The sequence below is a fragment of the Ictalurus furcatus genome, chromosome 1 (assembly GCF_023375685.1).
Source record: "Ictalurus furcatus strain D&B chromosome 1, Billie_1.0, whole genome shotgun sequence".
NCBI lineage: Eukaryota > Metazoa > Chordata > Actinopteri > Siluriformes > Ictaluridae > Ictalurus > Ictalurus furcatus.
In genome coordinates this window covers 36,924,895-36,950,171 of record NC_071255.1, presented here as the reverse complement: position 1 = coordinate 36,950,171, position 25,277 = coordinate 36,924,895, and the positions used below count along the sequence as shown (strand labels likewise).

General features: G+C 41.3%; 1 protein-coding gene across 3 annotated transcripts in view; it reads left to right on the top strand.

Annotated features, from left to right (window-relative positions):
* The first annotated feature begins 706 nt into the window (after positions 1 to 706).
* The window catches only part of arhgap29a (Rho GTPase activating protein 29a), a 62,000-nt gene continuing 37,429 nt past the window's right edge, over positions 707 to 25,277 (top strand). The window contains exons 1-2 of one of the 3 annotated variants that reach the window (XM_053620387.1): positions 707 to 894; positions 2,658 to 2,999. In XM_053620387.1, coding sequence (XP_053476362.1) covers positions 2,753 to 2,999 — 247 coding nt within the window. In that variant the 5' untranslated portion in view covers positions 707 to 894; positions 2,658 to 2,752. The remainder of the gene's footprint in view (positions 895 to 2,657; positions 3,000 to 25,277) is intronic. The other 2 variants (XM_053620315.1, XM_053620245.1) reach the window with 2 other exon arrangements.

Here is a 25,277-nt window from a genome sequence, read left to right as displayed (position 1 = left end):
GCACTTACACATACTAGAGCATGAATGAATGAACACTCCTATCTGATCCTCCGTGCTCTGTACTGAACACACGCAGAGCTGAGACTTCAGTGTAATAACATCATCCTCCACTAGATGGCGTAATTCTCTCTAGAATCATCTGGAGAGCTTGCTCGTGTTTCTTCATATTGTATGACGGGCTAAATTGAGGCTTAACTCTTAAATGTATCTGGATGAATTGACGTCCCGATGTCAATCACGTGCAACAGTCTCATAATGACGTCATTAATTTTCCTAATAGCCCTATAGAGGAGAGGATCACATCACATGGTGTCTTAAAGGATCCATTACAACATCATATAATATTATAATTATTATTATTATGATGATATTAAGTGTGCAACTTCTACTAAAAGTGTAATAGTTATAGATATTGTTATCTTAGATATTGTTAGAATCATTATTATTTATTATAGTTATAATGCTAAATGTGTTTAAAATTCTGACACGGAAGTGTTTTTTTTTTTTATTAAAATCTATTTTTAATAATAATAATAATAAAAACTTCTGATAAAGAAGTAAGATATTTGGAGTCTGACTCGTTGAGAGCTACATGTGACTGTACACATTTGCCTGGAGTCTTCCCTCGGTTTATTCTCCATTCAAACACAGGAGGAGTGTTTGCGTTGAAGGGGCGTGGTCTTTAGCGAAGGGGCGGGGTCTGTGCAGACGTTGGCGGACAGTTAAGGAGGCGGGGTTTTATTACCCGTGGTACGAGTTAATGTGAGAGACAGTGGAGACCGGAGGGACTCTCTCTCTCTCTCTCTCTCTCTCTCTCTCTCTCAGTCTTTCTCTGTGGATTACTGCTACATTTTTTCCCTTTTCGGACTCAGGAATGTTTCACACGTTTCACACGTGAGTAATTCTGAATGTAACTCGTTAAATCAATGCTTTTTAATTCTAACATAATTTAAAAGACCCAGTGGAATGAAATGGGACTGCTTTACAAGTGATAGAGCTTATATGATGTATTACAGTTACTCACATGGAGTCATTCTGTTTATTCAGAATTTCCATTCTGCTGCTGTTTTCCATACCTAGGAAAAGTGGAATGTGATAAGACAGTTTCCACAGCTGTATTGTAGAGGAATCTGGAGAAACTAGAGCGATCTGCTCTGTAGAAATCCATAGAATAAATCTTAATGCACTGTAAGTGGATTTGAGAAATGATTAGGAATGCAAGTTTAACTCGTTTTTCTTAATTCGGATTAGAGCACTGATTTGTTTACACTGTCCTACACTAAGATTATAGGGTCTGGATATGATTTGTAATGTTGTAGCTATTCTGGTAATGTAATGTTGTCATGTTTTGAATGTTGATGCAGGGGGGCACGGCGGCTTCGTGGTTAGGACGTCTGCCCCCACCTACAAACCTTGAGGTGGGTTCGAACCCCACCCCTGCCCTGTGTTTGTGAAGAGCTTGCATCTTCTTCAGGGGTTTCCTCCTGATTGGCTGATTGACATATCCAAATTGTCTGCAGTGTGTGTGATTGTGCTCTGCAATGGGTTGGCACCCTGCCCCAGGTTTCTGGAAGCTACCCTGCAACCTGGTATGGGAAATTTATGAATGGATGTTGATGAATGTTGGTGTCCAAGATGTTGGACACAACTTATTCTTTATTAATAGTTTCCCCATCAAGTGGCTTATAAATAAGCATTGATCATTTACATTAAACATTTCATTTTGAAATTTGCATATGTTGCTGCATGGCACATAACCACTCAGTGCTGTGAGCATCGTCAGATCTTCTTGTTGCCAGTCCTGAGCAAAAACCACCCAGCTGGAACTTTACTGTAGGTACTGGTCCAGTGATAATTTTACTAGTGCCAAAAGTCTGGTACCTTGTTATTTTGCGTATTAGTACGCTGATACGAGTTAGTCTTTTTCCTCCAATGAAAATGACGGATGAGCCGATCAAAATATGAATCGTACCTGAAATCTCCAATATTAACGGATCTCTTGGAAGCCCCGCCCCCTCTGCCCCGTCTCACATTACTATGGGTATGGTGGAAGCATGGTTTCTGTGGTGAACATTAAACAACTGGCTGAGTTTCCTAAAAGCAGAATTAAGGCCATCTTAACTGGGAGAGAGAAAGGGAGAGAGAGAGAGCGAGAGAGAGAGAGAGAGAGAGAGAGAGAGAGTGTTCAGTGGGATGCTCACTTTACCTTTTAATGAAGACCTTAATGTGCTGCAATGGTTTTGGCACATTTGACCCTGATTTGTAAAAGGACTACATAAAGAAATTACTGTGTTTTATTTTTTACTGTTTACTGTATTTTCTCACAGCTAAAGTTGAAGCACTGGTGGATGCTCCAAAATTCTTGGTTCCAAAGTTCTAACAATTGTTGGCCTCCTGAAGTTCATAGGCCCAACGTTTTCACAATGGCTGAACCCACCATGAACTGGACAATTTAGCATCCGTCTAATCTTCAAAACTCTACCATAACCCACTGAGGGCTGGAGTCTTTCATAGACCTGTACATGGTTTAGTGTTGTTCCTGTTCATATGAAACTAGATAAAGCTGCAGATAACCTTGGATTGGAGCAGTGCAGGTGTCTGTCCAGGCCTGGTTCTGAAGAGCATGAGTGTGAGTGTAATACCTGTTCTGTTTCCAGGAACCGTCACCGCCGCTGAGGACGTGTGTGGAATCTCATTAAATCGAAGCGAGTTTGCAGCGTCGCTCGTCCAAAGCAAGCTGGCTGCGGCTGGGATGTTCGCCAGCGGGATGCTGCAGCAAAGCAACCTGGGAAACAAACGCTCAAGTGTGAGCATTACACGATTCTCCAGCTCACACTTCTTTCCCCCGGGTTCAGGATCGGGTTCCAGAGCTGGCTCTATTAAGAGTGACTCACTGAGCTCTATCAGCTCCGACCCGGAATACATCATGCAGCTTGTCAGTGATGTACGGAAATTTGCTGATGTGCTGCTTCATCTCAAAGAAGCGTTTAACTCGAAAGGTGAGCTGCTGTTTGCACTATTTCTTTGTTTACAATGATTAAGAAACCTTCAAAGTTCTCAGTCTCAAAGTTCTGTGCTGGAACCTCCAATGTTCTCCAGTGTTCCTCATAGTTCTCAGATTCAATGTTAAAACAATGGTTGTAGCCCTGAATTTCTTGTTTCCAATGTTGTAATAACAGGTTTAGCAAAAGTTCTCAGTCCCAACATCATAAAATTGGTTGAAACTGTATGGTTCAGAGTGTAACAGTGATTAGAATGCTTGAACCAAAGTCCTCATTTCCAAAGTTATAACAATGGCTGTAGTTCAAATTCTTGGTCCCAGTGTTCTAATAATGTACCCCCAGTGTTCTCAGTCTCAAAGTTTTCACAGTGGTTGAACACTCAAAGTTTCATAATTGTTGAGACTCCAACATTCTCAGTCTCAAAGTTGTAATACCGGTTGGATCCTCACTGTTAGTCCAAAAGTAATTATGGTGCTTGATCCAAAGTTGTCATTTCTAAAGTTAGAATAAGGCTTGTACCTCCAAAATTATGGGTTCCAAAGATTGAACAGTGGTTGCAGCCCTAAAGTTCTTCAACCCAAATCTACAACTTTGGTTGACCCCTCAGTGCTCTCACGAAAGTAATTAAACATAGTTATAAATCGGACGTTCTCATTTATTAAGTTATATCAATGGGTGTAGTTTAAATTCTTGGTCCTAACATTCTAACAATGGTTGGAGCCCCATAGTCCAGTCAGTTTTCACAGTTGCTGTGCTATCAAAGTTATTTCAGAGCTCAGACCCCTTAGAACCTCTCAGAGTTCTCAGTCCACAATTGTTACAGAATTGTTCTCATTTCAAAGATATAGCACTGGTTGTTATTGGTCCCAATGCAGTTGGACCCCCAAAGTTGTCAGTTTCAATATTCATAATCGCTGAACCTTCAAATTATTATAGTGGTCAAATTCTTAAAAAAGGTCAGTCTCAAAGTTATCATAATGGTTGAGACCTCAAATTTCTCCATCCCAGAACTATAAATTTGGTTTAACCAGTATTGTTCTTAGTTCAGTGGTAATTACAGTGCTTGAAGGTCCAAAGTTCTAATTTCTGAAGTTATTAAAATGGTTATAATAGACCCCAATGTTCTCAGTTCCAAAGATATTGCATTGGTTGAGCCCCCATTATTCTCAGTGTGAAATTTAAGTCTATTACTATGCTTGAATGTCCAGGATTCTCATTTTCAAAGTCATAGTAATCATTGTCGAATCAAAATTATAGGTCCCAAAGTTTTACCAGTGGTTGGACCCCCAGTGCTCTCAGTCCCAAAGTTTTCACAGTGAAGCGCTGAACCCTCGACATTATTACAGTGGTCAATACCACAATATCTTCAACCTCACGGTTACTATAAGGGTCGATCCATTAAAGTTCTCAAGCCCAAAGCTATAAAATTGGTTGAACCCCAAACTTTCTCAGTGTGAAAGTAATTACAATGGTTGACAATCCAAAGTTCCAAGTATCCAAAGTATAACAATTGTGGTAGCTCCAAAATTATTGGTCCCAAAGTTGTAACAGTGCTTGGACCCCCAATGTTCTCAGTCTGAAAGTTTTCCCTCTGAGCTATTATAGTGGGCCACCCTCTGTGGGTTTAATAAGAATCAGAATCATTTTCATTCACTGTATACATTTACATGTATTAAGAGTTTTTTCTTGCTGTTTGGTCACAACATGATGCATTCACACCGTTACATCACAGACAGCACAACTCACAATGCAATTACCATCCTAATATCCAATATATCGGGGTTGCGCCCCTTACATTTCTCAGACCCAAATATATGAAATTGGTTGAACCCTAATGTTACCAGTCCACAAGTGATAACTATGTTTGAAGGTCCAAAGTTCTCATTTCCGAAGTTAAACCAATGGTTATAACATAATTTCTTTATTTTAAAGCTATAAAATAGTTTGAAACCCAAATCTCATCAATCTGAAAGTAATTACAGTGGTTGAAGTTCCAAAGCTCTAGTTATAACAATGTTGGTAGCTCCAAAATTCTTGGTCACAAAGGTTTCACAATGGATAAACCCTTAAAGTTATTACAGTGGTCAAACCCCTAAAGTCCTCACTCTCAGAAGTTGTAATAAGGGCTGAGTCCTCAAATTTCTCAGTCCTAAAGCTAAAAAAAAGTTGTTTGAACCTCTATTGTTCTCAGTCCAAAAGTATTTACAATGCTTGTAGATCCAACGTTCTTATTTCTGAAGTTATAACAATGATGGTCGTTCAAAAAATTCTTGGTCTGACCACCATTGTTATTACAGTGGCCAAATCACTAAAATCCTCACTCTCACAGTTATCATAAGGGTTGAAACCACCCCAAAGCTCTCATTCTCAGTCTTCTCAACAACACATAAAAATATTTTCCCTGTATTCCCTTCAGCAGTTGTTGGGTTTTTTTTTTTGTATAGACAACAATTTTAGGCATTTTGCAAAAATCCCAGGATAAACTCAATCAAGTCCAGACAGCTGTTGTCCTGCAAGTTTATTTTGTACAAATTTGAAGGAGTCCCATGACAGTTTGAGTAAGATGTGAAATAAGAAACGTTGCTCTGATGGAGGTGCAGTATCATTTTAAATGCAGTATTGTAAAGTACGATAAAATGGCTAAGCAATTTCCACAATACAAACTTCTCCTTGTTCTTTATACAGTAGCTCCTGTGAATTCTGTGTCGGATTCAGTTGTGACGTGTCTAGCTCTCAGGCCATGCGAGATGTGTTTGCCTTTGTCCGCTCGGTCACTGACCTGCTGTATCTGTGGGTGTTTTGTGGGCAGATTTCAGATCCTGCAACAATTACGCAATTCAGAGTGAAATAACACGGGTTACCTCAATACTGAAGACCTTGCAGGTCAACAGAGAGGGCCGTTCTTCTCTGCTCGTAATGTTGTTTCTTATTAGCAATGCTATAGGCAAGCTTGACGTATGGGTTCGGCGTTGGGTTTTGGCAAGGTTCAGACCTTTTTTGAGGTTTTTCTTTAAGCTTTATTTAGAGAGAGGGAATAAGAGAGCGGGAAAGAGGTAGAAAGACGAGTGGTAGTTGTAAGTTCAAAGCCCGGGACTGCCAGAAAGCCACTTTTAACCCTCAGATGAGGGTCTGATCAGCTCTACACTTGGTGTAACTTTTAAATCTTTCTGGATAAAAGCATCCGCTAAATAGAAACGTAGAGAGGGACAGACAGAGAGCTGAGGTACTTTTCTAGGGAGGGGAAACTCCAAATCTGTCATTTCACTTCTACATGGCAGCTCTATATAAAGCTATAAGCTAATCCAAGCTCATGAGTAGATTTTGGCATTGTGATGAATTACTCTGGGGGGGAAAAAGGGGGCATGAAAGGCATCTGATCTCGATATTTAAATAGTGAATTCCTGCATTGTGGGAGTACTCAGCGGGGAAAAAAGACTTGAGAATAGTACACTACTCCATAATTAAATGCTTTTTTTCCCCTCCACTCCTTTCACTAATCTCAAGTGAAGCGTTTGGAAACCTTTGGGGAAATGATGAAAGAGTGAGTGAAGATTAAGAGGGCGGCTGCTCTTGCGTGTGTGATTACTGCATTCCGGGTCCTGTGTGGTTCAGCTCGGCTTGGATCGGACCCAGCTCGCTAATCCTGACCCAAATACACCGCTTCTCTTAACCCTGTGGTGGTGCCATTAATCCAAACCATCTTTTAACAGCAATAGAATGTTAATATTTTGTTGTAACCGTTATGTTTAGCTCAGATTCTTCACTTCCTGTTTGTTTGGGGTCTCAGGGACTCTACAGCAATGATATTTTTAAAATGACATCATCCTTTCCCACAGAACGTTGGGATATGTAAGTCTGTAAACATGAGTAAACAAGAACAAATTTAGAGTTCGCTTGGTTTTATCCTGACATGTATCTGAGTGAGGTCAAATTGAGACTGATATCCGTGGCGTATATCTTTATCATTTTGCATGCTTCTTGTGTGGGTTGGGAAATTCTGGTAAGGTGTGAAACGCTAAACCTGAAGATTCTGAATATTTAGGAAACGTTTGGGGAAAAATTGCACATATTCAGTGCATTGATATTGTATGTGTTCTTATTGTTAGCCTCCAAAAACACTAAGTAGAATTCTTGATTCTGATTGGTTGATTAATTTTCGATCATAGAAAAGCAAATCGCAGGTTTATATTAAAATTTTCTGTACGATTTTTACAATGAAAGCACCACACACGGTGGTTTATACTTTTCCTGATTCTGTTTGATGTTGGAACGATCTTTTAGTAGAAGATTTTGGTGGTTCGTGTTGACCTGAGCTGAAGGTAAGGGTTAAAATCGGTGGTATTGGTGGTGATGCCAGTTGGAGTCAGGAGGAATGTTGTCTTTTGTTGACGGGTGCTTGACCCCGCTCAGCCTGGAGAGCAGTTTGGAGAGCTAGCTGTGTGTGACCGCTACTTCTCACCGCGAGTGTTGATGCATTCCTCCACCCACTCCCTCTCTCTCTCTCTCTGAAATAATGGGAAAACCCAGGATTTTTCACATAGTCTGAATAGTTCCAAACGTGTCCCTTTTCCAAAACCTTTCCGCTTGACCAAAAGTTTTTTTTTTTTTTTTTTTTTTTTACCTCTTCAGGTTAACGTTTGCTGTTAGCAAACTAATGATTAGCCTACACGAACGTGTGATGCATGGAGCATATTCATCATCATTAAGTAAGAAAGAGATAGTAAAAGAGTAACTTGGAAGTCAATGTTTTCTGTTTTTGCTCCTTTCTAATCTATCTAAACACAGGAAAGGGCAAATTTGGGGGAAAAGGGAAGCTAATTGGCCTGCAGGAAAAGAAACTCTACTCTGCGCTGTACTGGGTACTGGGTAGTGGATTACAGCCTCAGAGCGAGCTTTATCTCAGGGTCAGTGCTGAAATAAAGACTAATTCCTTGAAGAATGAACTGTGCCGATGACCCGTTCAGATCCGTGCTACCAGACTTAACCTCGGTTCATTCACTCAGAGGAGATTTGGGATTTGTGCTTTCTACGTCAGATCAGGTGAAGATAAAAGGTGACCAGGTTCTCAAGGGCAGTAAAGAAGAAGGGTGCTGTCTCAAGTTAACACTGGGTGGCGTTAATGTTAGACCGAACGCTATCAGAATCTATTGTGGATGCACTTCCTGTCAGCAGACGTGGGGAAAAATACTTAACGTACTTTGTTACTGTAGTTGGGAGATCTTTCATGTACTAAAACTCTACAAGTGCCATGATGTACTTTATGTATTTTTCTGTAGCAGCGCAGCCACTAAGCCAATCAGCTGCATTTTCGCTTTTCTAAATAAGTTGTTTTTTTTTTGGTTCAGTAAAGTGTCCGTAGTGTATGAATGGGTGTGTGAGTGTGTATGTGATTGTGCCCTGCGATGGATTGGCACCCTGTCCAGGGTGTACCCCGCCTTGTGCCCCATGCTCCCTGGGATAGGCTCCAGGTCCCCCGTGACCCTGTAAAGGATAAGCGGTATAGAAGATGGGTGGATGGGATGGATGAAATGTGTCTTTGTTTTTGTACGCATTGTTCATCATCGATCAGTTCAAAATATTTACTTTTTACTCTTGAATAGATAGACTTGATGTTTAAATGTACTGTAGATACCTTTTGACTTTCACTCAAGAAGATCTTTTGTTTTTAACTGAGGAAGAATTTGACACCATACTCAGTACTCAGTACTCAGTACTTTATGCACCCCTGCCTGTCAGTTAACTTGAGGTTCCAAATGGCGTTCTAAGATCCCAACCCAAGAAAAGCAGCAAACCTGGACTGGACTTGACTGGACTGGACTGGACTGGACTGGACTGGACTGGACTGGACTGCTCATTCAAATTTCCTGGACTCTGTGATTTGAATGAGTGATTCTTCCGGTTCAGGATCTGCAGGTGGACATCAGCTGGATCCTTATCCCAGGCTTCCGCAAACTTAGCCTGTCTTTATCATGTCACCGTGTTGGACGGAGTCGAGGAGACGGCATGTCTGTACCGCTCAAATTTTGTGAAACTGAAGGAGGCAGCAGAGACAGAGCTGGCGTCTCTGCGTTTTTCTTTTTTCTCAGGGCTGATGCTCAGTGTCGGTGAAGTAGAGTTCGTTAGAGAACATGGATAAACTCTGTAGTAGCTACCAAGAGTGCCATATATTTTGCTAACTGTGTGTTCTGTAATTAAAAAAAAAGTTGCTTGTCATTCATTTTCTTTTGCTTTTGCCTTGTATCTCATAGTTACCGGATAAGTTGTTCCTTTTTTGTAGCATAAATAATTGTACTTAATAAGCCGTCCAATATCGGGTGCGTATTTGCAGCAGTTGGATTAAATCATACTGTAAAGCTGAATCCTCACAGTTTCAGGGTCCTGGGTTCAATCCTGAGCTCAGGTTACTGTTTGTGCGGTGTTCTGCATGTTCTCCAAGAGTCCATGTGGGTTTCCTCTGAGTTCTCACCATATAAACGATCTGATTCGCAAGATGTCTACCGCTTAAACCTTTAAAACCAAAGACTCCTCACATGTATTCATGTTTACTTCTGATTATTCTCCGCCTCAGATATTCCAGTGACACTTTTCTGGCTACAAGCTTCAGGATCTTGAAGGATGGAATCTCTCGGAAAGCAATTTCAGGTGTTAGTTTCAAGTAGGGAAAACAAACACTTGGAGATGAGTTTTTGGAGCCAGGTTTAAAAACGATTAGAGCTTTACTGAAGCAGGTCAATCCTGAGTCCACATTGCTGTTTGGGGAATTTCTTGTTTGTGTGTTCTCTTCTCTTTTTTTTTTATGTAGGTTTCCTCTAAGTCACTACCTTTCAAGACTTTGCCTGCTCAGATTTGAATTCTGTCTCCTTTAGATGCATAAGATCAGATCAGCTATTATTAGTCCCTCATGGGGAATTTAAGGTGTCGCAGCAGCATGACAGTTAGAATATTGAGGTAGAATATTGAGGTAGCAGACAAAAATATGACAGGGCAGTGAGGGTTGCCAGGGTTGTGTTTTTACGATTAATTGGGTTAATTTTGAAACAGTGTTGTGAGTAGAAAAAGCAAGTCCACAGGTGGTTTTGCGCCAAGAATGAAATCTAATCAAATTCCACAAACATTGACGATAGAAAACAATGTGAAAGTGAAGTACAGCGAAAGTTTAGTTTATATTACAAAGACTGTATGAGGGGAATGTGGGGATGTGGAGTAATGCCCGTACAAGGAGATTTGCAACTGCTACAAAGAAATGCGTGCACACCACGGAGAAAAAAATATATTTTGCCATCCAAAGTCTGAGAAAAAGAAGAACAAATGTGTATCCCTTGGGAGACACACTCTATAATCCCACATTCCCTCACAGAATCTTTGTAATATAAACTGAACTTTCACTATACTTCACTATCGCTTTGTTTCCAAACCATTTTGGCTTAATTTAACGTCATTTTGTGCCCAAGTTGTAGCCGGGATAGAAATAATTCCTGAGACCTGGCAACCCTGATAGCAGTGTCAATATGATAAGTATACAGAATGAACAGTAGCACTGTGATGTGTACATAGGTCATGTGAATGTATAATACAAAATACACAGCTTTGTGTCGTCCTTTCTGCAAATTATGTCGTTGTCAGTCTTGTATCTTCATTCGTTTATGAGATATTGAGGCTTTTAAAGGGGTGTGGCCCTCATTTTACTTTTGAACTATTTGTCCTAGATGCATGAAATTTTCAGGGATTGTTTTCTAGTATAAGATTTCTTTAACTTCTAAAAAAAAAAAATAAATAAAAAAATAAAAAGAAATATGCAACTGTTGACCTCCTTTTTTTTTTACAGTAAAACTAGGGCCACACCCACTTTTTAAAGCTTCTATAGTATATCATAGAAACTAAAGCAGATACAAGCCTGAAATTGTGCATACTGTTTATTGGGAATAGTGACATTGTTTGCAGAAGGTATGAAGCAAATCGGAGATGGTCAGTCGGGAGGCCTCCTGTGATTTCACATAGATTGACCCCGCTATACTGCATATATTTTATATACGATATATATACTCGGATTATGAGCTGCCTCAGAAAGCAGTGTTCAGGCAGCGGTGAGACATTTAATGTGTCACAGAGGCTTGTTTTTCACATATATAGCATGCGGTGGTTATATGGGCGCTGCACGTTACGGGTCACTGAGCAGCAGTTAACTGGAAGCTCCAACAACAGGCTGTTGTAAATCAGAGGCAGCGCTGTGATTGAAAGTGATTTAAACCCCATTCACTTTATGAGTTTATTGTCTCGGGCAGTGCGCAGCTCCTGAAAGAAACCCCGCCATTCAGAGGAGTGCAGAATAAGGCGAGCGACAGGCACTTCAATCCGCCGTACACTCCTACAACATTGACTGATATCTGCTTCAGAATTGCGCGTCTTAAAAAACAAACCAGCTCATCTGTTCAGACTCGCTGATGTGAAGCTGAAGCTCTTTTGTCTCCGCTATCATCTCCTGTGTTTTTGTTCTTCCAGAACACTGGCAGAAATTGGCGCGAGCCTCATTTTCCCATGTAAGAATAGCAGTGAGTTTTGAGATCTGTGATCTCCCGGGAGAGTTGCAGCCAGCTCCGAGAGGCAATCGTTCTTTTTCTTTTCTTTTCTTTTCTCTTTTTTTTTGGCTCGTGATGTTGTGACGGTCACCTTAAATGGCAATTTAGTGTTCGCTGCTTTCCCGAGCTTCCAGACCTAAAGAGGAGCTGGCACTGAGAACCCGTTTTATGGATTTGAGAAACAGACGCTGGGATTGTGGTGACGGCCCGGTTGTAGCATTGAGACGTCTCTGTTAATGATGTCCACACAATGCGAGGGGGGTTTGTGAACTTCCACAGAGGTCATGACCCTGTCCAGAAACAGCAGTGTGTGGCAGACATGCTAGTAATTGGATTGGATTATTTTGGGGTGCTCAGTGCCTGGGGACGCTGAACACACTCGGAGGTCGGTTTTGTGTGTGTGTGTGTGTGTGTGTGTTTTGTATACAGTTTCCTCAAAGCCCTTTAGCAAAGAGTGCATATTCACTAGAGTGTGCTTTCTGAGATATTCCATATGTCAGACTGAGTGATGTTTATTTTTGTGTTTGTGTGTGTGTGTTTTGTTGTTGTTGTTTTTTTGTCCTGTCCAATTATGGTCAAATTTGAGGCGAGTAGTTTTGACCTCTTTGCAACCACGCCTCCAGTAGCACTAATGAATGCCAAATAAATGTCAGCTGTCCTTGTAAAACACTGCCAGGAGAGAGACTCAAACTGTGTCTGCAGCGAGAAATTCTTCGACTCAACAAAACTTACCTTTTTTTCAATTTATTTCATTTTTGTAAATTTTTTATGTCCTTCTTAAAAGAGCACATCCCCAAGTGTTTATTCCTCATAGTAAGAAGTGATATATAGTTTTTGTTATATATGTTATAGCAGCCCCTCCCCCCCTCCCCCCACTTTCTAAAAGTTAATAAGACAGAAAAACTCAGCTCGTCATGTTACTGAGAAACCACAAATTATATTAAAGTTACAGCTTTACCGCTGACTGTTACAAAGCACTGACCCCGGACACTCCTTCCATAAATGTTACATAAACATCTCCTTACTGTAAGAAAGCGTCACAATATCAACGATTACACACATTTATTATATCTGTTTATGCGCCTTACGAGTCCCTGAGAACGAGCTGTAACCATAGAAACGATATACGATATATATAGCGAGCACGTTAATATAAACCTGCGATTTGCAGCTGCACTACTGTCAGAGCTGCTGTTCTAGAAAATGGATCTTTCCGACCAATCAGAATCCAGAATTCAACAACGCTGATGTATAACCTTTAAATAATCCAATAAATAGAAGTATAATCTGCATGTAAAGCTCTGTATCTGATTACTTTCACTGTCAGGTTCGATTTTAAAATTGATTCTGATGCCGGGACGGACATTTCGAGGCAGAATCGACGCACAATGTTTATTCCCCGTGTAGTCGGGTTAAAAATAACCGAAAATACTATATCAACTAATATGATATTATTAAATGTCCCGTCAAATGGTCCGGAATTCTTCTTCCTGTCTGTTCCGTTTTCTGAGATGGACAGCGGTTAGGACTTAAGACTTTAAGATTAAATACAAGGCTAGCATGTCGTCACTGTTCTCAGGGTGTTCCTCTCTTGCGTGTAGCGGTGGATAGGATCATGTGTCGCATGTGTGGACATGGATAGAATATAGTGTTATGGGTTCATGGAAACAGTTCATTTGAGAAGAATCTACAGAATAAACAGAGCACATTGTGATTAGCTGGTATTCTGAGAAACCACTCTGACCTTCACCTCATCTCAGTCTCATGGAGGTCTCTGACCATGAGGTGTTCTCTGAGATGTCTGGACCTGAGACTGGACTGTTCTGTTAAAGACACTCTCACGTTCTCAGCGACGCGAGCTAGTTAGTCCCTCTGTCTGTCTGCGTGTTGTCTCCTGGAGACCGTCACTCGTAATCATTCAGGTCTGGACGATCTCTGCGTCTCTGAGAACGGAGCGATGTTTATGAAGCGAATCCCTCGGGCTCGTGAACAGTCCCAGACTTCCACAGGAGCGATGTGTTAAATAATCAAGCCTCCATCATCCTCTCAGTGCGTCTGCACGTGCACGTGCTGCTCTTCCGCATTCACGTTTTTAATACTTCAACGTTGGAGGGAGTATTTACACTACATGTGGGTCTTCTCATATGGTAGATGCATGTTCTCCAAGTGAGGCAGTGTACATTCAGAGAGGTGGAAGGTGTGTGTGGAATGTCATGACGCCGGTTTAATGCTGTTTAATACATCTTTTTTTTTTTTTTTTCTTTGGTGGACAGACTTTAAACTGCATCTCAGATATCCATTTAAAAAGAAAATTACGATTGCAGATAAAATAACTTCAGTTCCGCTGATGGTTTGGATTATAAACCAGCACTTTGTATCTTTATGTATCCGCTGTTGGTTTTTGAAGTCAGAAGTCGGTTGTACCGTAAACAGCAGGTCCACGGCTCGCAAACAAAACCTTTCACCCAGTCGAGCGCTTTGTCATTCAGTCCCTACTTCAGACTCGCTCAAGGTCTCCATCCTGGCTCTCTTCCACCGGCGCAACTGCAACACATTAAAACTCGGACTAACGCAGAACAGACGGCTGCACGGTGGTGCGTTAAAGCAAACACGCTTACTCGCTTTGTAATACTTGCTCCAGAAGGAGAACCTTTAAAGGAGTCGTTTGGCAAGAAATGAAGTGAATCAGAATCACTTTACTGGCCACTTGAATGTATTCGGAACGTGTGTTGGTAAAATCGGTGTAAGATAGATGGACAGAATACACAAAGAGAAATATATATTGCAGCGTTAAAAAATACGAACAATACAAACAGTACAATAATACGACAAAGTAGATACGGCAGCGCATTTAATACAAACAATACATACAAAGGCGGTCACAGAGGGGTTGTAGTATGAGTGTAAAATATCCATGTAGATCAAAGGCTTTCGGGGAATTTGACCTGTTGCGTATCGTGATAACAAACTGACGTCGAAACTGCAAAAATAACTGCTTTTACACTGAAAATGAGGATAATTTAAAAACTTGTACACAATTTTAAGGAGTCAAAGGAAATATATTTATATATATATTTATTTCGGAGTTCTCAGTAGGTCTGGGCAATTTAACGATATAATATCAATATATATATATATATATATATATATATATATATATATATATATATATACTGCTTTTACAGGCAATTTTCATTGAATGTGATATTGTGAAATGTATACACTATAATCTAATATTCATTAAGCCGAGGCAGTTTTTCTGGTCATTAATCAGTTGCTCCAGGATTTCATGGTTTTCGCAATGGCGGAAGTCAACGCAAAATCAAACAAACTCCGGAATATTCAGAACAGCTTGCGATTTTTTCCAGAAAATTCCGCAGATTTTCCGCAGAGACGCGTCATGTGACATCATCACAGCACGCATTCAGCCTAAGCTCTCTTCGATTCACGTACGTCGATCAGGAGTACAGCTAAAAGTTCTCGTTTACCAACAAACATCGCAGAGAAAGACAAAATACTGCGAATATTGGAAAAGACGCAGCAAAATCAAGCGTTTTTGGCCGCGACAATCACAAAAAAACTCCTGTACGGACTGATTACAGATGTTTCTGTCAGATTATAATCCAATAAAATCCACAAAAATCTAATAAATGAACAGTCAGATGAGAGGAATTCACTGAGTTTTATGTCCATACGGGATTTTGTTGCGTATTTTGTTAGCGTTCTACCTTCATTACGCATGTATTTCACTCCCTGATTCTGTTCTACTGTAATATTTATGCTCGTGTTCACAGTCGTTCTCAGTTCCCACCTGTGGGACCTTGAGGAAAGTGTACATTTAAGCGCTGTGTCAATATTGACCCTCTCTGTGCGACAGTCAACGCCACAGGCTCTCGGCTAATCGCTGCGATAGAGGTGGGAAAAGCGCTCGTGTCCTCCTCACAGACGGCTTGTTTTTTATCCTCCCTCTGTCCCATCCCCCTCCTCTATCGCTCGCATAGCCGGCATTCCTGTGGAACAAACGCTCACTTGTTGCTTTAGACCTCCACACCAGCAGCAGCTCAGCTGAACTGGAGTCTACTCCCAAAATAAAAAAGCCCCCAAAAAACAACAGAATGACGGGAACAAGCGGACTCGTGATTCTTTAAGATAGCACTTTGGGCTGATGTGCTGTGTAACGTGTGTTTCGGGGGTTTCAGTAGGAAGTTTGCATTTGCAAGGCGAAACAGGGGAACTGATTCACTCCATCCTGGTACACATAGAGGTCAAAGCCTGGCTTAACACGACTAATGACAGACTACGTGTTTCACACAGGATCAGCAGCACAGCGTCAGGTTTTCCATGTTTAAATTCCGCCTCAAGGTCAAAAGACGTCTGAGTGTAAAGCCAGTCATTCAGAAATCGCCCGGGTGCGAATCTAGATAACATTTTTACATCAAGGCATTTTGGTTTGAAGCAGGAGCCAGAGCTTAGAGTTGGCTGTTGTAAAGAACCCTGGAGCTGTAGAACCTCAATTTCTACAATTTAACTCGAATATCTTCAGCACAGAAATGTCACTGGTTGCTATAGCAACATTAAATAATCCAATAAAACATAAAACATTAAATACTCCATGACCACCAGGTGGTGTGATAAAGCAGAACTACTGTTACCACCTCGAATGTTTTATAAATGATTATATGTTTTAAAAAAAAAAACAACACGCCTTGCCGTTTAATCGTTTATTGTTACGTTTAATGTTGTGGAGCATCTGTGAGACAAGTGAGTTCCTATTCTCACTTACCTTACAGCAGCTATAAACAGTTGTTCCTTTGTTACAGCGTTACCTCTGACTGTTACAAAGCGCTGACACTGGAGACTCCTTCCATACATGTTTAAAAAAAAAAACAACATCTCCTTATTTCAAGAAAACCTATTAACAATATCAACATTTACACACGTACACGTCCCTCTGAACGAGCGGTTGCTATAGAAACGATAACGTATTAATATAAACCTATGATGTACAGCTGCACTACTGTCAGAGCCGCTGTTCTAGAAAATTCATCAACACCTCCTCTTCTGACCAATCAGATTCCAGAACCCAGAATTCAGTGGTGCTGGGGTTCAAGACGAAATATCATCATTACAGTATTTAGGTTTGCAAACAGACTGCTGACCGAACCGTGGTATTGCATGAGTAATGCAAAACAAATGTGTTTAGTAACTGTTTCATGTCTACAAAAAGAAATTAACAGTTAAAAAGAGGGGAAATTTTAAAAAAAAGACTTTAGAAAAGACTTAACACAGGACTAACGTTAAGGTCAGATTAGCCCGACCTCAATCATTGGTTGTAATTGTTAATAAAAACATTACAAAATATTACAAAGATGATATCTCAGAAAAGTGTAATTATCACAATATTGATATTATGGCATCATATTGCCCAGCCCTACTTCACACCGATAGTGGGGCCTAATATCTATTATACTGTTCTATCATGCATGAATATTCCTGCTGTACCTTGTGACAGAGCGCTGTGAGGAGACAATCACAGCTTGAATTCCAATTATAGATGTTCTGGACCTCAGTCTAAGCTCCAGATCAGACTGCTATCCTGTTAAAGATCAAACATTGTTTGATGAAACCTCCGTTTTGGCATGAGGAAGCTGAAAAGCCTACTAATTTAACAAGAATGCTTTGGAAAGCTCCCCATCATGTCTTAGTGAAGAAAGTGGAAGGCTCCTTTAACAAGAGCCATAGGGGGATTAGTCACCTCCCTCGCTCCCAGGTCAACCCTGCTATGTGCTCCAGTCCTTCCTGCCCCCAGGGGTAAAATCTGATTGGCTAAATGAGATTTTCAGACTCACATTGTGAGGATATTTTGGGGATCTGTGTGGTCTTGTGATGTGTGGTCTTTAAACAAGTTGAGGTCACATGATGAGAGATATGCCGGAGCCTTTCAGATCTACTGGTGACCCTAACCGAATTAAAGCCCTTTCATGATCCTGTCCATTTTATGGGACTGCGGTGTGTGCGTGTGTGTGTGTGTGTGTGTGTGTGTGTGTGTGTGTGTGTGTGTGTGTGTGTGTGTGTGTGTGAAAGTGATCCAGAATTGAAAAGGCGGTAAAGTCGATTTAACAATGTATCAGGTGTACTAAGGTGTGAACGAAATCCAGAACATGACCAGATCAGATCATATCTAGAGATTTGGAGCTTCAAGGTTGTTTCTAGGAGAAACTTAACAGTCCGTCATTTAGACACTCATCTGGATCATGGATCTGCTGTGAACAAAATGGCAGCGCAGCAGGTCATCTGCATATCTTACACATCTCCTGATTCTGACTGTTTTGAGATGTTGGGAATGAACTCCCTGGACCAAACAGCATTACAGCCATGAGGTACGAGTCTGAAAGTGGTGATTCTCCAACGTTAATCTAGCAGGGTTCCAGGTTCCATATTTTCATGACTGAGGAGTCAAGGAGACCAGACTTGTTAATCTTCCAACATTCTTAACCAGACTGTCAGAAACAAATGTACCATAGAAGTACAGCTGGGTTCCCCAAGACGCAAACCATGTAAATGTACATCCAAATCTCCTTTTAAGTCCTGATATGTGCCTTAAATGAGGTACCATTCTTTAGACATAAAAGGTATAAAAGATATACATTTGACGGTACCACCCCAGTGACAGGTTTGTTCCCTGAGGGTATAAGAAGGAAAAAGTGGTGACTTTAAACCAATTTAATAACATTTTCAACTGTATGAACCCTGGTGTGTTCTTCTCCACAGTACAGTTCTTTAGACCACAAAATCACACTCGGGTCCGAGAGCATCTGAGTAAGGTGGTGTCAGTCGGCTTCCAAGTCAGAAAGAGATTTGACTGCAGGAAGTGACTCAAAACGTGCGATGTGTTGTGGGTCAAAGTTTTTTGTTGTAAATGTGAGCTGCTAAACTGAGCCAAAGAACAGAACCTTAGCGCTGCAGAGCTGCCATGTGTGTGTGATGATTTCTCCAGTTTCAAAATTATTCACCCCCCTGAATAGAATCCCTCACAACAACACAAATATGCTGTTGTGAAAAACAGGTGTTTTCTGGAAAAAACAAAACAAAAAAACAGGTGCTTTCTCAAGCACACCTGATGCAACTAATCAAGGGCTTCATTAGTTGCACCAGGTGTGCGTGAGCTGGAACACGTGAAATACCTGAACTGCCTAGGGGCAGAAAATATATGAAATACCTGGACGGGGCAGAAAAAAGGAAGCTGTCAATGGCTGCAAGCAGATTTGTGAGAAGGCAGGTTGTGAAAAACCCTCGAGTGACTGCAAAAGACCTGCAACAAGACTTGGTGTAACAGGCACTGAGGTTTCAGTGAGCACAGTAAGGTGCGTACTAAATGCACAAGGTTTCCATGCCAGAACTCCAAGACGTTCACCACTATTGACCCAAAAGCACAAGAAAAGTCGCTCAAAATCATATAAATAATCCACAGAAGTTTTGGGATTCTGTTCTGTGGAGCAGTGAAACAAAACTGGAACTTTTCAGCATGATGGATCAGCGGTACGTCTGGAGGAAGAAGAATGAGGAAAGAGCACTCTGTCCACAGTCGAGCATGGTGGAGGCTCGGTGATGCTCTGGGGCTGCTTTGCATCCTCTGGCACTGGAAACCTGCAGCGTGTGGAAGGCGAGATGGATTCAGTGAAGTATCAGGAAATCCTAGGAGAAAACATCATGCAGTCTGTGAGGAAGCTGAAGCTTGGGCGTCATTGGACCTTCCAACAGGACAATGATCCCAAGCGTACCTCAAATTCCACCAAGGCTTGGTTGCAGAAGAAGTCCAGGAAGATTCTACAGGACCATCACAGTCACCTGACTTGAACTCCATAGAAAATCTCTGGTGGGATTTGAAGAAGACGGTTGCAGCACGCAAACCCAAGAATATTACTGAACTGGAGGCCATTGCTCACGAGGAACGGGAGAAGATTCCTCAGGAACACTGCTGGAAGATCTGCATCTCGTTGCAGCAGGTCATAACAACAAAAGGAGCTCTACTAAGTACTACAAATCATTATATTTTCAGTTGAATTTGTAGAAACCACTTGAAGCGCTCGTCGTGTCGAACTATTTCAACTGCGTTTGTTTGATGTGTTCATTACAAACAGCTGAAAGTCTGTAAATTTTGACAATAAACCTGATTTGCAATGGGGGTTGAATCATTTTGACTGCAACTGTAGATCATGCTCTTTATGAGATTAGTGAGTTTTGCTTCAGTCACTTAGTAATACCTAAGATAGCTCTTTATACTTGTTATCAGTAGTCATTTGCAAATTATGTTCACTTTCCAAACACACACACAGACAAAGCTGCTTTCTGGGAACACGGTCAGTAAATCAGTAAACTCATTGCCACTGGATGACTTCATTCATCAGGCTGGTTGAAAATAGCTAAAGTCACTGTTTCACAGAATCAATAGACACCTTTATATTTATAGTAATATTTAACAGACTGGGTGCTCGTGGATTCCGTCCAGGCCTTGTACAACCAGCAGGTAAAACCGATAACATCAGTATGTCCTTGTGTACAAATTCTTGGAAAGAGGCCAAGTAATGTTTTGGGAATGATTATTTTCCGGCTTCCCGTGTGATCATGTTTAGCTACAATAGGCTCAGTGTTGTATTTATCAAATGCAGGCTAAACATTTATCGAGCTTGGAAGCTGAAAAAAGGATTTGAATAAGATTTTCATATATTTGAAATTGCATTCATTATTGCTTAAGGGGTTAATATTTGCCTTTAAATTCCACGTGTTTCAAAATCACGGGTTAAAATCTAACACTACTGTATTTTGGGGAAATTGTTAGCACAATTATATATCGTGACACATATCTTGTATCGCAGAAATGCCTTTGAGAATCGTGACGTGATATTTTTCTCAAATCGCTCACCCATAGCATCCATGAATAAAAGTGAAGAGACATCAAGTAGAGTAGAATCAATATGGAGGATACGACCCATAAGGAGATATAAGTGCAGCTGAAGTTTTTATGTTCAATTAAAATAGCAAAATTCCTATTAAGCAGCTAACTTTGGCAAACGTTCGTGTCGACTTCATGCTTAGCATCACTGTAGAAAACTAGTTGTTTGAGTAGAACATTAAAACTTGTTTATTTCTTTGACCGCTCTGAAAGCGTCTACATTTTCCATGGGAATCTCAGAACACTTCACCTCTGACCTAATCTGCATTTTTCAGATTTTCATTTTTGGGATTTCTATTTATGGTTCTGATTTCTTCCCTGATCCATAACCCGTAATTTAGGTGTTTTTGAAGGAAAAGCTTTCCTGTAGCGAGTTCAAAACAAAGAAAAAACATTGACAACAAATGTAATTTTTCTCAGTGACTGATTCGGTCTCTGCTTTGTGGGAAAATAGCTGTGGCACAAGCGCCCCTTGAGAGAACCTCCATGCTGTTTCAGTGATTTGTGGCTCAAATCGTCCCTTGTGAATTGCTGGCCTAAAATTAGCCTCTGGCTGCCTTGTTTTTTTTTCTTTTTCACTGGTTTACAAGCTTCAGAATGCCACTGTACCTCAGCCTTGTTTGGTGTTTAGATCCTATCAGGTCTCCTCCTTAGATTGAAAAATGTACTAAAAGGCATTTCAGCTAATTCTTGAATGAAAAGTAATAGAGCTGCGTTCGTGGCCTCGTCGAGCACACCCTAAATTAAAGCCACTGTAAATTAGACGAGCAGAGATTCGGGTTGCTTAGATCTCACGCTCCCTTTGAAGATCTGGTTGCATACTCCGGCTCGCCTGCTGTAAACATTCTCAGGGTGCTTTTACAGATCCCTTATGAAGCATGCGGTTAGCTTTAATGAGTAACAAGACTAGGGGGTTGGGGCTGGAAGGGGGAGGGAGGTTTAAAACATTAGTGGAATTGTCTTGTCCCCTACCCCCTCCTCACCACATGCACCCTGTCAGCCATAGGGAGCATGCAGGGAGATTAGGGTTCACTGGGAGATTTCAGTATTGTGCATATGGCTTGGGTATTTAAAATGGCACCATGGTGAGAGAGAGTGAGACAGTGAGAGAGAGAGAGAGAGAGAGAGAGGAAGGAATGGAAGAAAGCATGGGTATGCATGCTTATATAGGCTGCAGGTGTCTATGCGGGTGACTATAGGAGTACATGTGTCATTTATAAGTCATGGTAATCTATGAGCGTGCACAAGTAAGTTGCACGTCGCTTCATGCATGCTTGGGCCTGTTACAGGTGTCCATGAGCATGCAGGTGCCCACAAGTATGTACACGTATGTTATGGGTGTGTACATATAGGTTGCAGGTGTCTACAATTATGCATGTGCAAGTTACAGGTGTCTTTGTGCGTGCACATGGAAGTCATGACTGTGTGTGTGCATGCACATGCAAGTTCCAGGTGCCTGCAAGGGTGCGTGTGCATATTACGGTTGTGTGCAAGCATGCACATGGAAGTTAAATGTGTCTACAAGCATGCATATGTATATAACAGGTGCCTATGAACATGTGCATTCAATTGGGGGTGTTTATGAATGTGCACATATAGGTTACAGGTGTCTACAAGCATGCGTGTGTGAGTTATAGGTGTCTGCATTGTGCATATATAAGGTACGGGTGTCTGCCAGCATGTAAGTGTAAATAATGGGTGTCTATGAGCGTGCACATGCTAGTGTGGGTGTTTATGAACATGTATGTGCGAGTTACAAGCACGCATGTGTATGTTACAAATGTCTATGAGTGTGCGTGTGTGAGTTTTGGGTGTCTGTGAGAATGTGAATCTAAATTCCAGGTGTCTGAATGTGCATGTGTAAATTCTATGTGGCTATGAGCATGCGTGTATACACTGCTGGTGTCTATGTGCATGCACATGTAAATTCTGGGTGTCTATAAGCATGCATGTATAAATGACAAACGTCTACGAGCATGCACATGTAAATTGTAGGTGTCTGTGTGTGTACACGTGTAAATTGTGCGTGTTTATGTGTGTACACGTGTAAATTTTGGGTGTTTATGTGTGTACACGTGTAAATTGTGGGTGTCTATTTGTGTGCACATGTAAGATGTGTCTGGTCACATTGCGTCAACTTTGCTGACTTGCACAGTTTAATGACCATCAGCACTTAAGTAGAAGATTTGTAGGTTCCTTCCTACTATGGATCTGAAGGAGTCTCTCTCTCTCTCTCTCTCTCTCTCTCTCTCTGTCTCGCCCACTCTGTAGATTTACGGTTATGAGTTCTGTTGGGGCTGGGTGAAATTTGTTACGGGAAAGGGTGCCCAGGACGAGTTGTGTACATTAACGTGTCCTTGGTCTTTTGTGAGATGGTATAATGTGTGGGCTGGGAGAACTTTAAGGGAGATCAAGTTGCTGTTGATGAGAACTCAAAAACTTCTGAAAATTCTCACAAATCGAAGGTCTTAGCTAGTCTTCTAGCATTAGCTGCAAATTCCTACCTAGCATAGCTCTCTCTCTTCATTATTTAGGTACTTTCTCATCCGCAGATTGACTGGTCTTTACCAGCAATTAGCAATGCACATTGCTTATTATCACCTTTGTGAAAGTTCTGATCATGGATTGTTGGGCCATAATTTTCCATTTCCCCTAAGCCTATCGTGTATCTCACAGCTCAAATGATCAAACAGGCTTTCTGTTTTACATCTACACTGGGGAATGACGCATTTGCAATAATAGTTTGGGGAGGAGGTAAACCTTCACTCACCTGTGGCACATTTCAGAGTAATACCCGTCTGTAACAGCAAAGGAATTTTAATAGCTGAGACAACAACAGAAGCGACCCATTTTAGCATTGCAGGAACAGTACTGTGTAATGCAAGGCTCTAGTCTCATTTCTATGGTCTATTAGAAGAACATTTGGAAACCAAGATGACAAATATGGTCAGTGGATTTACCTACATTTTACTTCAAAACACAATCTAAGTGACACCCCCTTAACTGTAACTAGCGAATAAGATGGCAGATTTTATCTGGTAGTTTGGATTAGAGGTATACTTCAGTGCAAACGTCCAGTGCTGGATTAAGGTCAAATTTAACATGCCCCAAATCGGATCCCAGGGATTGGCTAATCTTGACAAATCCCCCTCAGAAATACAAGATGAAAGGGACTACAGCTCCCCACCTGTCCACTCCACCTTGACAGTACAGGAAAACTTGATCATTTTCATTAGTTTCGGGCTAATGGGATTTTTTTTTTTTTTGCAATAATTTCCTCATACAAGTGGAAGCAGGTGCAATGGTTGCAGATTAACAGGCTGTTTTGACTCGAGAGGTCTGAAGTCTGGGAAACCTATCAATCAGGCCTGGCAACAAGTGGAAAGAGTCAAGAGCCTCATTTCAGCGAGATCACAACACTGTATCATCAGCCAAGCTAATCAAGAAAAGCATGTGCTTTCTCCAGAGCTGTGTCCTTCTTACACTCTTGCTTCACGGATATAAGATTTACATGGACAAGCAGACAGAGTATAAAGAATCCCTGGGGCAGTACACCCTGATACACCCTAACTCTTCTACTGTGAATGGGGCAGTAGGAAAGAGGTATGTGTTATGTGGTTGCAGCAAAGAAGCTTTTCTGGACCATCCCAGGAAACAGGGGATGTCCCCCGGACATTGCGAATGTCCACTTAGGTCCGCATTTGGTCCGGTTTATAAAGTTCGCTGGCGGACGTTCCGAGGACATCAGAGGATATCAAATGAATGTGTTCATTTCAGCGAAAGTACCCTAAGCATCCCAAATGGCCACCGGACATCCTGTGAACGTGAAACCCTACACATGGACATTCTGGGGACGTTCGTAGAGGCCACTTAGGGGACGTCCTGGGGACCTTTTTTTGTCAGCTGGGATCCATGGATCCATGTAGAGGCTCCTCTAGTCCAGTGTGTACACTGGTATCTTCATCTCCAGTAGTGTTAAAGTTTGTTCTTGGTATCAACCCGATCTCTCTTTCAATAAAATTGTACGTTGTGATTATGATCGGCTTTCTTGGTATGAATGAAGGAATCTAAACAATAAGCAAAGGTGTTCGCATACACAAGTCTCATTCATCTCTCGTGGAGTATTCTGCTTGTTGGTGGCAGGTAACCAGCAATCCCTTGCCATGCATATTGGCATTGCTAGAAGATTGATTCTGTATAGTATTTGGTGTAAGAATTCTGAAGTGTGGGGCAGTGGTATCTAAAAGGATAAGTTCTGTGCAAGTATAAATTCTTTCCCATTCAGAGAGCATACTGTATGTGTTTCGAGTGCAGGAAGAGGACGGATCTTTACACTTGTGTACAGTACAATACATTTTTTTCTCTTCGCATATCCCAACTTGGAAGGAATCTGGGCTCCGAGCACAGGGTCAGCAATGGTATGACCCCCCTGGAGCAGTTCAGGGTCTGAAGGGCCCGACATTGTTTTGTAGAATATGAACTTGTAATCCTCTGGTGACAAGCACAGACCCTTAACCTTAACCACTGAGCCGCTATTGGAACTCGTTTGAGTTGTGTTTGTTTTGCTGACCCATACATCTCATACAAACTCTGTTTCAAATTCCTCTATCCTCTATTCTTTTATCATATCAAGCTCTACTGGATCTCTGGAGTTTTGGTCATTGGTGGAGCTCGGTGGGAGATTCTTAGTTGTCTTCAGTCAAGCAGATCTGGAATGCAAGGGCACGGTGCAACTTACGAGCCACT